Raw genomic sequence first — 13,537 nt, forward strand, 5'->3', positions numbered from 1 at the left:
CCTTGGATGTAAATAAAATGTAATGAAAACCCATCACCAATACTATTTATTACAGACATGCTGTAGACAATTATACACATTTTCTTAATAGATTCTATCAGATATTTTCTTCTGTCAGGAAATAGAATGTTGCCTTTTTCTTTACTGCTTTCCTTTTGTCATACTGCATTTTCATGTTATTCTACTCACGCCTTGCATTTGTGCTGAACATTTATAACAACCAGTGTAAGCTCAAACACAAAATTCATCTTCCTCTGAATGATGAGACACACAGAAACTCCTTCCTGCATACCAAGTTGATCATAGAAACACATTTTTTTTTACAAACCCTACTATTTTGTCCAGAGTAGCACTTTGTATTTTAAACTTAGGAACTCAGTTTAAAGAAATAGTCATCCTCATCTTGCAGCATTGCATCACAAGTTTACGGACAAAGAAATTCAAACACATGTTCAAGACTAAAATCTTTCTCATGATGACAGCTTTTAACCTCAATCACTTCAGGGTGTGCTTCCCCTTCTTTCAAAATTTGCACCATGTACCTTTTATTATGGTATCACAGCACCTTCTAAGCACACGTGGATGTGTCAGCCTTATTCACAATACATACTCTTTGACAAAGCTGATGAGATAAAGTCCTGCAGTTTTCGTTCCTTAAAGTAAATTCTATCACATAGTCTCAACTGTAGATCAATCTTTTCCTTTTGTTAGCATCACCCTCAAAAATAAGTATCTACACAGATTCATGGTTAACAGTGTATTTTCCCTGAACTCTTATGTTTTGGAAATATTTTTTTTTAACTGCAAATATGGCTGAAACAAGCATATGGTAGAAACCACACTTAGATTTAAATTGGTTGCATTAGGAAAAAAAAACCAACAAAACAGAGGAGAGAAGTTCTGCAATTTGTACACAATTAAAACCTGAAAACTTGCATCAACACAATGGCAAAAGAAACATCTCCATACCAGATGTAACCCTATTGTCTTAGTTTGTTTAGCTTGTTTTTTAACTTTCCCTAAAAAAGCTGTGTACAGGCATTAACATACCTTGAGCAGGAGTGTGCTCTGCCTCACTTAAGCCCTTTGGCAGTTCAAAAATGATCATCTGATGTTAGCAGGAACCTGACTAACCAGAAGTAAAGGGCTTAAGAACACTGTGCAACCTCAGGTAAATAATGCGAGATCTGGAGTTCAGGATCTGAACATGGTCAGGGGAACTTTGGTCCTCCAGTTGTCCCTGCTGACATCCCCCTAAGCTCTACAGGGCTTCTAGGCTCTGAGTTCTGGCATCAAATTTAAGGCCTAAATTTAGACAGCTGACTACTTGTCAGGGCAACCAATATGACAAAAAAAGATTATTCCTATCCCTCCTTAATTTTGCTCATTTGCTCTAAAGTCTCTTAGCTCATGAAAGCACAGTTTATCCCCAGCCTGAAATCCCTTTATTCTTTGAGATTTAGGTTGTAGGTTGCTGTTACTGGGACAAATTCAGAAAAATGCTGAAGACAACGAGAGTTTATCACCCAAGAGCATTTTTGGTAGGCTGAGCTATCTATAATGCAGTCAAGATATGTAAATCAAATTTAGCATTTTGCTTTGGGTGCAAACACTCTCAGATGATTTTAGGTAAGCTGACACACCAAGGAACACGGGAAGCACAAGCAGATGTGCACTGCTGTGCTACTGCATCAGTGACAGTAGCATAACACATTGTGAGGTTGGTTTGTTTGTTTTTCCAGGTAACAAGGAAGAATTATTTGGGAGGAGAACAAACGATACACTTGGACAGAATACCATAAGTGGGTAGAAGAGATTTTACAGTAAATCACCTCCACAGTTAAAGTCATAATTTTAAATTCTGCTCCTGAATATAAAAATGCTGACTGTGATGGGAAAGGAGCTGTTCATCAAGTGTGTATCAACCTGTCAGCTGCTGAAGGCCATACCAATGACAATCACCCTCTGCCTGCTTCCAAATTACATCTGCCCAGACAAACAAACAAATTATTTTCTTACCTGCAGATACCTCCAAATATTTCTTCATAGTTCCTTCTCAGCAAATCATAACAACATTTCAAGTCAGAGTTGAAACAAAACACCATAAATACTATATGCATACACACACAAATGTGAAACTGCACTTCAACATAGACAGTTCTCGGCTGGAAAAGCTCTGAACAGATACCAAATGAAACCAGCATGTAAACCAAGAAGTAAAAATTACTTTTAAACTGGTTCTGTTATGAAACAGGTCAGGCACTGGAAACAAAATTACAAGCAAGATATTAATTTATATTTAAATACATAGAAGATCATTAATATATGCCTATTTTTCTTCTTTTTATCAGAGAATTTTCATGTTAACAGGCATACAGACTTCCACTCAGTGGTTTTTGAGAGCACTAAGCAACCAGTGTGAGTAAATTTGGTCGCCTTCAGATTTATTGCTTAACACCACCTGAGGCATCATGTAATTGTTCTGCCATATACTTCACATGTAGCTGACATGAGCTTGTATGTTCTACCCTGTGATAGGACTGTACAGTTTCTTTTATTTCTTAAATATGTAACGCTCTGATGTGACTTCTATGTTTACAGTTAACTCAAATTGCTCGTAATAGCACCTATCAATACAATTTCAAATCTAAAGCTATCTGTTCTTCCCAAAGTGCACACTGCACTTTTTAAATTCCCATGGATACAAGATTAGATTAATGAACTAGGATGATGTAACGGTTAAGACAATTGACTTAAATCTACAAACAGATGAAAATCCATTTCCAACAAGGACTGTCTTTTACATATCAACCCAGTGCAGAACAAAGTACTTCCCTATCACTCTAAATGAGGTGTAATTTTTCTTACAAACTAAAATTAAAGCAATGGCCTACAAGTAAAACTCAGCAATGGCTTTAAACAGGTATTGTTTTGGGGTAGTGTTCCTCAGTACCAGGTATTTCAAAATAATTACTTTGTCTGGTTGCATGTGCTGTAACATATTAAGTCGGATTTCAGTTATGAAGTCAAGAACTGTTCTCACAGTTTTTATGACCAGAATGAAATTTCTTTGGTCTGGTTGTTGTCAGAAACAGGGTCTAATGAAAAAAATTATGGAATGTTTACAGCTTTTGCAGTTTCAAAGACAGACATGCAAGAATCACCTACATACATTATTTCAGTAATAAAGTTCATCTAGATCTCATTTTCAGGATCAAAATCTACGTCCCCATGATAAGAAGTTAACCGCTTTTCCTCTTAAGGCACTAAGACATATATTCATCTACAGAATATGTACAAATAATGCCGATACTTTCCTCCTGTTTCAAAATTCTTCTCAAAAAAACTTCCAGCTGAAGGACAGGAACTGAGTTTGGATCTTAACCAGGTATTCTCTTTGTGCACTTAAGGTCACAACACATGCCAGACACGAGCAACTTCAGGATCTTCTCTATCAACAGAGTGCCCCTATTTTCAGCTCCTCATCAGACAGACGGGGAGCATGTGGACTTACTGGAGTCCTGGGAGCACCATGACTCTGCTCCAAAGGGTCCTGGCTACAGGTACCACATGGAAGAGACTGAGCAGAGGGAAAGGAGCTGCAGCAGAATCCTCCAGGCATATGGATCAAACAGCTCACAACAGGGAGTTGTGATTTTTTTTCCTCCCAATTCAAGCTCAAGCAAAGTGTGCAACTCCTTCCCTTGCTGGGCAGACTGATCAGGAGTTACGTGAAAATACACTGGTTATTACAAAAGACAATCAGCACTTTCCACTATGGGCCAGGATTTCTCTTACTCTTGTACAAGAGAAGCGTCTTTATGAATCACACAACTATTTTGCATCTACTGATGATGTACATCCTCCAATTCACAGCTTCAGACACAAGATTAAAAATTAGTCACTTCAAACAGTTTGGGGTTTAATTATTGTTTGGAGGGAAAAAATTGTCTTACATTAGAATTTCCCTATGTGCGCACACACACACAGACACAGACACACACACACGGTTTTTGGTTTGCTTATTTTGTTGGCTTGTTTGTTTTGGGGGTTGGGCTTTTGGTATTTTTTGGTTTGGGGTTTTGCTTTGGCTGGTTATTTTTTAAAATTTAATATCTTTTAAACGACATTCAGATGTCAAAGAAACTAAACTCTGCATACACTTAAAAACACCAGCTGTCTTAGTCATCCACCTTGCTGGACACAGCAAAAAGTGTTCATCTTATTAAACAGACTGGGTTTTTTTAAGCACATATTACCTGTAGTTACTGAATTTAAATAAATCATTTTAGGGTAATATATCCTATAAGATTTTAAAACTAATAGATCTCGGACTCTCGCACCTCATTTTTATTCACAGATTGAAAGGTGAAAATAAGTATTTCTTCTATTTCAATTCCCAGTCCATTTCTCAACTTCAAATGAAATACTTAATGAACTGTACTAGTTGAATAAACTCACACAAAGAAAATATTCTGTGCACCTGCAAAAGAGGCCACGCTGCCAAAAGCTGGTTTAGCACTTCAGCTAACATCAGTTAGAGGTGCTTATGCAGTCACTTTTCCACGGTTCAATGATTTAATTTTCTTTAAAACTTTGGCAGCTAAACTGTACAGCTTGAATATCACTTTGGCAGCATTTTATTGCTAGTAGTAGAGTAGCAAAACAAATTTTTTTGAAAATTTTAAAGGTATTTTAAAGAACAATCACAAATTACAGCATTAGTATATTTTTGTAATATTTAAATATAATCTGTGTTTTATATATATGATTTAAATTAAGAACCTTTTCTGGTTTTCCTTTCCTTAATAAGAGATGTCTTACTGTCATTATCTTCTATTCCAGTCATGGTAAACTAGTTTTAGTCTCAAATTTCAAACTCCCTCCTGATGATTTTAAAGGACATTTAGATAAAATAGTGAAATCCTGATCTTGAAACTTTCTGCAAGGTTTCAAGGATTAAGAACATAAGAACAGCTATAGTGGACCAACCTCACCCAGTATCCTGAATCCAGGGGTGCCAGCAAAGACTCAGGGAGAAAGCATAACAGTGTTGTATCCCACCAGCTTGCAAAAATAACATTTGAAATATTTCCAAATCTGTGTGTTATCTGGACATATTTCCAGACATTGGTGTGCACCTCCTGTGAATTTGTCTAATCCTATTATAATTCATTGATTTTTGGCGTGTTACATCAAATTACACAGTTTAGTTGAATGATTCAAGAAAAAAATCAGTTTAGGGTTGTTTTGCTTCGTAATCTGTCGAACAATAGTTTGGTTTGATACTCTAGTTTTTACTAGAGTGAAATCCAATAATCATTCCCTATTGATCTGTCTTAATACTTAAAATGGTAAGATGACTATTTCTACAGAAAAGTTAAAAAAGGACTCAATCAGAGAGGGTTACCTGTCTCTTTTTGTGGGAGGTTGAAGAAGAAATTACCACAATACTCTGCAGGATTTATCTTTCCAGTGAAGATACTGCATCCTTCTTTTACTTAATATCTACAGTAAACAGACCTCACTCTAATGAAGTAACAATTTAAGAAGAAAGAAAAACATAAATCAACAGCCAGTGGGTCTATGGGAAAATTCTGCAACATATTGGTAGGGAGGTGCATCTTTTTGCAACTATGTTCAGGTGTAGTAAGTAAATACCACAACTCTACATTTTAATTGGCTGATATTCTAGATGTCTGTTGTGAGAAACAATCATAATCTGAAGTGGCACTTAAAAGAAGAGAGACAAAAAATGAACTGTTAACTAAGGCTCTTGAAAGCGTAAATTCAATAGAAAGCAATGAGAAAGAACTACATGGCAATGGGCAAACTGAATGATTTAACAATTATTTGTAACTTCCTTAATAATGGCTTTCATTAAGATAGTTCATCTGTATACAGGAACACGTTCATATGGAAGACAACAGTAAACAATCATTAGTGAATAAACCACGCAGAAAAAAAAGCATTAAAAGCATTAAAACTATTACTTTGGTTTCTTAAGGAAAAAAAAAAAAAAGGTGATCTACTACCTCAAGGCTTTTAGCTGAAGTCTCATTTCTTTTAACATGAACAATTTCAAACTATCAATCAGCCAGGCTTCACAGGCTCATTTGCCACCTGAAATACACATTTTGCCTCGGAGCTAATACACCACAGAGTACTGCAGGGAATTATAAACAGACACACTCTCCTCTGCCTTACCCAGCACTAGAGTGTACTGACAGAGGTGGCACTGCAGCTTTCCAGTGGGATATTACACTCCAGCCTTTCAAAGCCTTCAGCTGCAAATATTTAGCTTACCAAGTGGGTTGGTCTGTTCCTTTTTAAGAGCTCTACCTCTGAAACTAGCTATGCATCATAACGACATACAAATACTCACAAAAAGAGCAACATCACAAAATTAGTAAACAGACAGAAATCTGAGGAAAAACACTGACATCGAATAAAGGGTGTCAAAAAGCACCATTGCCTTTTGTAATAGAATTTATTCCATCATTTTAAGTCCCATTCATTACCTTCCCCAAAACCTTCCCTGAGGCAATAAAAGGCTGGAAATTAACATCTCAGCTAGAGAGCTACTGCAGAAAAGTCTGTAACTTGTGATGGAAAAATATTTTTCTCCCTCTTTAACATATTTTCATGGGGATACCCCTCTTACTCCAAAGTAAGGCATATTAAACCAAGTGCAAAGGGAATAGAGACAGGGGGAATAATTGATGAGAAATAATCTTTGGGGAAATCAGAGACAGAAGGGCTATTAAAGAGAAAAGGGATTCTTTGGTAACCAACTATGCACATAAATTTATTACCTATACTAGTATTAAGTTCCTGGGTACAGTGAAAGGAAGGAAAGACTGGCTTGTTTTGTAAACAGGCATCCCAAAGACAGAAAAACACGTGGAAATTTTATATATATATATCTTTACAGAAAGCATTACTGTATTCTTTTGCTGCAATACAAAGATAAAGCAAAGCTCATTTCCATGAATCAAGGACAACTAAGAAAGACCAGGCTTAAGTCATGAGGTCAAAATATACCAAGCTTCCACTCTGACTGAAATGAAAAGTTATCTTCAAACCTTTAGCTTGTATGAGAACAGAAACCATTTGTTTTAGAAATGCAAGTAGACTTGAATTGATCATCACAATTCTTTTAAAGCAGATTACACTGAGTGCTGCAGAGGAGAAAAATCTATCAAGTACAGTGTCATCCTCACAACACCTATGGCAAACAGCATAGGGCAATGTTTGATGATATCACTATGAGAGCAACCTTCCAGGACACTGAAAGAGAATACAGTTATATTTTCCTTGAGGAAATAAGCAGTAGTCCCTCAAATCACAGAAGGCAGCATGTGCTTCTATAATGCCTTTCTTTTGAAACTTACCAATTTCAAAATGTTAGTTTTTCTGGAATCATGTAGGAGAGAATTGTTATATGCATGTAGTACACTCCCATGTACTGACAAACATCAGAATGCTCAGCCAATAAACTGACATTGTAAGACAAAGATGAAAAGAATAGCTTTTATGTAAGAAAAAGTGTCTGTCCTACTTACTCTGACACAGCACGTACGCTGTGTACAAGACATTAGTAACATTTTGTTTATCAAATTAATAGCTTTACATCATATGTTTTCATAAATCTTAAACACAACCACGAGGTTTCCTCTGTATTTAAAAACACAGTCTGTATATCCAGAGTATCTCAACACCAACTTGAAAAAGGACTAATCAAACACATGCTGTTTAAAATGCCCTGAAGCCTACTTACAATGCTACCACTTCAAAGAGGATGAGAAAGAGAAGAAATTCTTTCTGAGCTCTGAAGTTACACAGAAATGGACAACATCCATACCCTGGAGGCAACAATTTAAGCCCTGTCAGACCTATCAAGGGAGAAACTGCCAAAAACTCCTGGAAGAAACCTTCCCTTCAAGTCCCTTGGACTTCAAACTAAGACACTGCCAATTGAAGCACCTCTGTTGACTGACTTAGCCACCCAAACAAAAAGGGCCATTCAAAGTAAGTGTTTTAAACAATCCCAGGAAGCACAGTTTAAGTCAGAGCAAGCCCAAACCCACAGGAATACATTAAGCTAATTGAGTATATTCTCTACTGCAAGAGTGGATAGTAACCTTTTCCAAATGTTAAAAAGACATGGTCAGAACATCAACAACTGCATCAAAATGGAAACTCAAAACTTTCTAGGCTTAGAACTCTTGTTATCCTGTACTAACTAGACCTTCTGAGGGTTGAAGTATTCCCAGTAATCTCTGTTTTCAGGAAACAAATGCCCATGGCAAAGACACCACGTAAGATGTCCAGAACCAAAAGAACTGACTGCTCAAAAGCACAAGTGCCTCAATGCAGCTTGAACTCCAAGTACCATTGCCATGCAAGCTTATTTTAGGAGAGAGACCATAATTAGCTATTCCAACCATTATTTACACCTAAGTCTTACACTTGCCTAGAACATTGATCAGATGGGAGAAGGTGTACATATAAAAGAAGAATATCTTCTCAGAGATTTTCCATAAAACCAAGGCATTCAAAATTTGAAATACTAGAATAAGACCTTTGAATGGGAAAAACAGGACACTTGCCCTACTTGGTAATGAAAGCTTTCAACGGGAGGAGCTAAACTCCTGTAGTTCACAAGAGAATTTTTTAACCTGCCATCAGTAACTGTTATAAGCAGTTATTTCTTTATCTAACCTCAACTATAAATAAACACTAGTAAATGCTTAAATTCATTAAGAGCCTAATTTTATTGTAATAGTCAACAAAGCAACCTAATTATATCTGCTTCCAGATTGTACTCAGAAAACTTCAGGATTCCCAAATTCCCAAAGAAATGGAAAAAGAATAAATAAAACAAAACAAAACAAAAAAAAAAATCACAGAGATACCTACATATACCTCACTTTTCCCCCTACTTTAGTGTTCAGAAGCAACAAGTATCACTGAATACTGCCTTTTTCCAGGCAAAATCCTGACTATTTAACACCAAGGAGACGAGCAAGAGAAAAGCAACAACTAAGTTTGTGTGCAGTCAACCATTATCTACCAAATGAAGCAAATGAAACACAGTCAGTCACGAAGGCATTCCCAGCTCAGAGTGACTTGTCTATAAGATGGATACTCCGTAAATAAATTAGTGCTCTCCTTCCTGCCCATATGGACGGAAAAGGAAAAAACAAATTGACATAATGAAAATAACTCCCCCTTTCCTGTTCCAGGACCTGCCATGTGGGGAAAACCACTTGCAAACAACAGTAAAGTATTAGGTGCAAAAGGAAAACAGAAAGGCCATTGGCATGCTTACGGGTGCACAGAACATTACAAGATGGTTTATGAGGGCCATAAACTCTTTCACTGGGGTGTAGGTTACCTTACATTCACGTGGGCTGAAGTCATACTACAAAGTATTCAGTATACTGTGATTTCACTGTTCAGTGTAAGGTTTTGTCTTTGCACAGTTTTATAACCAAGAAACACGGTAAAACGAAGAACCCCAACAGTATTTGGAGTTAGAGATGTTGAAGTTTACCTCCATTCAATTTTTTTAAATGTAAGTAATCTTTTTCAGCATTTAGCTGCCTGTATCATTCTTTAGAAACTGTTGTCATGGCCACATCATTAGTGTACTCTGGGAAATTCTGCTCACAGAAAACAGTAATACAAGACAAGCTCTGCTGCCAACTTAACAACTGTGTCTCAATGTTCTCATCCACAGAAATATCAAAATCACTAGATCAATTTCTTTACTGTTTCAAACAGCTGCCTGGACATGTTAAACGGTTGTGTGATTCTCTGAATTTTGTAATATATATTAACAGGTGCTTTATTACCCTTTGTATTGTAGCATGAAATGCTTTCTTTACCCAATCACATATTCTGTCAAATTGGGATTTTTATTTACAACGGAACTGTACTTATTTCATTGTCAACTGAGACGTGTACACCAAGATTTTCAGTATTAAAAGACACTGTCAGCAACAGCACCTGATAATCCAGCTATGTGGGGGGAGCAGGGATGCACTCAAATGTGTTTGCACCTCACCTTATGTTAGGGACATAGTGGAGACAGCATTCATAAACAGCTGAAGTCTTCCTGAATTTTTTTTAAATTAAATATAAGAACACACAGTTTCACCCGTTCGAGAACAGAGTCAGCTTTAAAAGCAGAGAAGTGTTTGTTTCAGGGAAAACAAAACAGATGGTTGACTAATTTCCTGTTTTAAGGAGATATATACTACGAATTAAGACAGTAATTTGATAATAACTAAAATGACCATCAACAGTGTTTAGTTTCATGTGCTTATAAAGCATCAAGCACTACGTATTCTCCAAGCAGAGCACTAACCGAACACTGTTTCTACATAAAACTTTGGATCTGGTTTCATTAACTACAAAACATCCAACAGAATTTAACAGGCAAAATTGCTCCACAATCTGACAATTCACATAACAATGGATTGCCTTCATTTCCTCCCTAAAGGCATTCTGGAAAAATACTCCAAAAGGTAAGCACATGACAGTTCTTGAAGCACAGCTCTACCATGGAAAGCAACACTTCCTTGCTGCATATATATTCAATAACATCCTTGCTCCTAAAATAACAACAGCTTTATAAATTAATATTATTTATTTCTGCTAGCAAGTGGGAGTCAGTTCAATAACTAGACAGGAAGCCAGACTACTGTGGTTCATGCATCAATGATATTGATGCAACCAAATTGTCCTTCTATTTCTTCATTTACTTTTCAATTTGCCTCTAATGGAAATAGGGACATAATTTAAGGTCCAGGGACTTGTACACAAAAGATAAAGGCAAAAATTAAGTTCAAAGAACTGTAAACCATGATGTAAAATCCAGAAGAGAAAACAATTACATTTCCCAGTAGAAACTGAGTTATGGGACTAACAGGTAGTAAATCTTACATTTACCTTGTAAAATAAACCAATCTGAAACAGAACTGATGAAACAAACACATTACATTTATGTCCTCCTTTTTTTAGGAAGCAAGCACCCAATTTAACTTCAAACATATGTTAGTATTGGACTGAAAACAAAATAGAACCCTAATTGCTCTTCTCATGTTCTAGTTTGTCGCCTTTATGCTCTATAGTAGAAGGATTTTATAAATGCTCTGAAATTAACTATGTGGGAGTTTACTGGTGAGCTCAAGAGCTTCAGCACTTAACTGCTTTACAAAAAATTGTGTGAGGCTGAAGTACTCTTCTCTCCAACCCTCCATCTATGCTCAACAGTATGCTAGACAAATCACCTTTTTTTTTTTTAAACAGTGCTCAGAGGTATTTGAAGAACAATCTCTACTTTCTGAAACGTGCTAAAATGTGATAACACAGTGCTACTTAAAAATATGCAATAAATGAAGTGACAAACCTCTCAACCATCAAACCTAGAGCTACAAACTTTTCAGTAGCTCATGCTTACCAAAAACACAGCCAAATACACACAAGTTCAAGTTATGTCAATAATGTCTTACCTTAAGATTTTTAGTTATGAGAAATTCTTGTGTGTCACTACATATAGAAAAAGATCTTTCTATTCTAGAACATAGAAAAAACCAGATGTGATACATCAACACAGAAATTTTACTCTAAAAATTCTCATGCAGTTTGAATTTCAGGATTTTCTAGAACACAGCACAGACTTCTGTTAGAAGTTAAGCTACACAGCGTCATCCAGTGAGCTTTAGCAGAAATTTTGCTTTAGCTCATTTCTTTAGTTAATTAGTCTTTTCCTTTAAAAATACAATTAAAAATAGACCAGTGAACATTCTATTTCTGGAGTTGTAACCAGACTACTCCACGAGAGCAGCACAATTAGAGATAGTACTTCTATTCTAACCCCACCCCCTTACCCTCAGATTTTATTCCACACTATTTGGAGGCCGCCAGCAGCACTCAGGAACACGAGGTGAACTCGGAGATGGGCTCTGGTGGAATGCAGAGAAAGCTCTCCTGAGCATTATTCATCTGCTTAATGCTGCTCTACAGACAGACTGTAAGAGCATTCACCTTCAATCTGGTTTTGAAAGCTCCTATATCTAGTGCTTAGGTGACAGCTTAGCCTACTTTCAATTCAAGAAAGTATTTCAAACTGCTTTGTGTTCAACATACAAGACTCCAGCTCTTTATAATTGGAAACCAGTGTTTGAACTCCTGGCCTTCCAGGCACACTTAAACAACACAGGGGACCAGAGCTGTAACAGTTCATGTAGTACTCTCTGATGTAAGAGAGAATTAAGCAGAAGCCTTTCTTAATGACAGTCTGCTCACTTGAAAGTGAGAAAGGCAAACAGACCCAGCTGTACAACTTCTTCAAAAGCAAAAAGCTGAACTGTTTGCAACCAGCATCTCCTCCTTTCCACCTCTCACCCCAAAACAGGGCACTAGCTCAGGTAATCAGTAAAAGTATTTGCACACAGCAGTTTTCCACTCATTGAACCCAGGTTCATCAATAAAAATGTTGGGTTTTTTTCAATGACTTTCTTATATGAAAATCCATTGCACAGGTTTCATCTCGTGCACTCTTACAATATTACAACGAAAGACTGTCAGTAACCTACCCAGTCAAAGAAGGGAGAAAAAAAAAGAGATGCCACCTGTATGGATGGGCAGAACATACAGCAGGACACAAGGCTCAGGTGCAAAATTGCCATGCTCAGCTGCAGTCCACATGGTTCAAAAGCCCAACCTTCATCCTTACAGAATCACAGAATATGCTGAATTGAAAGGAACCCACAAGGATCATCAAGTCCAACTGCTGGCCCTGCACAGGACCATCCCCAAGAGTCACACCATGTGCCTGAATACATTGTCCAAAGGCTTTTTGAACTCTGTCAGGTTTGGTGCTGTGACTACTTCTCCAGGGAGCCTGTTCCAGTGCCCAACCACCCTCTGGGGGAAGAACCTTTTCCTAATATCTGACCCAAACCTCCCCTGATACAATTGTAGACCATTGCCTCGGGTCCTGTCACTGGTCAGCACAGAGAAGAGATTAGTGCCTGCCCCTCCTCTTCCCCTCATGAGGGAGTTGTAACTGCAGTGAGGTCTCCCCTCAGTCTCCTCCAGGTCAACAGACCAAGTAATCTCAGACACTCCTCATACGGCTTCCCCTCAAGGCCCTTCACTGAATTGTATTCACTGAATTCCAAGGCAGACAATGGGATGCTAAAAAAGCCCATAACTTTTAAATATAAAAAAATCAGACTACAAACATCCACAGAAAAAAAGAAAAAAAAAGAAAAAAAACATTTAAGATATACATACCCAGTTTTAGGGCAGAAGGAGTCACTTCAATCTCACCAATGGGCTGAAAGGCCGCCAGCTGAGTTGCCACCTCCGTCTCAAAAGAGTCTGGGCTATTTCTGTCTGTCAAATTGCCATTGGTGCCATCAGTCTTATGGTGAGTTTCTTGTTCATCATAAACAGCAATCAGCTAACAAAACAAAAGATAATACAGTTTGTATATTTAAAGTATTCCCAGTCTTCACTC

At 37.2% G+C, this 13,537-nt stretch overlaps 1 protein-coding gene across 1 annotated transcript in view; it reads right to left on the reverse strand.

Moving 5' to 3' along the window:
• PARD3B (par-3 family cell polarity regulator beta) overlaps nt 1–13,537 on the reverse strand; it is a 398,190-nt gene that overhangs the window by 268,184 nt on the left and 116,469 nt on the right. Inside the window, exon 3 of the mRNA XM_027636917.1 lies at nt 13,312–13,480. Within this exon, the coding sequence (XP_027492718.1) occupies nt 13,312–13,480 (169 nt within the window). The remainder of the gene's footprint in view (nt 1–13,311; nt 13,481–13,537) is intronic.

Source organism: Corapipo altera, unplaced genomic scaffold, assembly GCF_003945725.1.
Source record: "Corapipo altera isolate COAL_440 unplaced genomic scaffold, ASM394572v1 45, whole genome shotgun sequence".
Lineage (NCBI taxonomy): Eukaryota > Metazoa > Chordata > Aves > Passeriformes > Pipridae > Corapipo > Corapipo altera.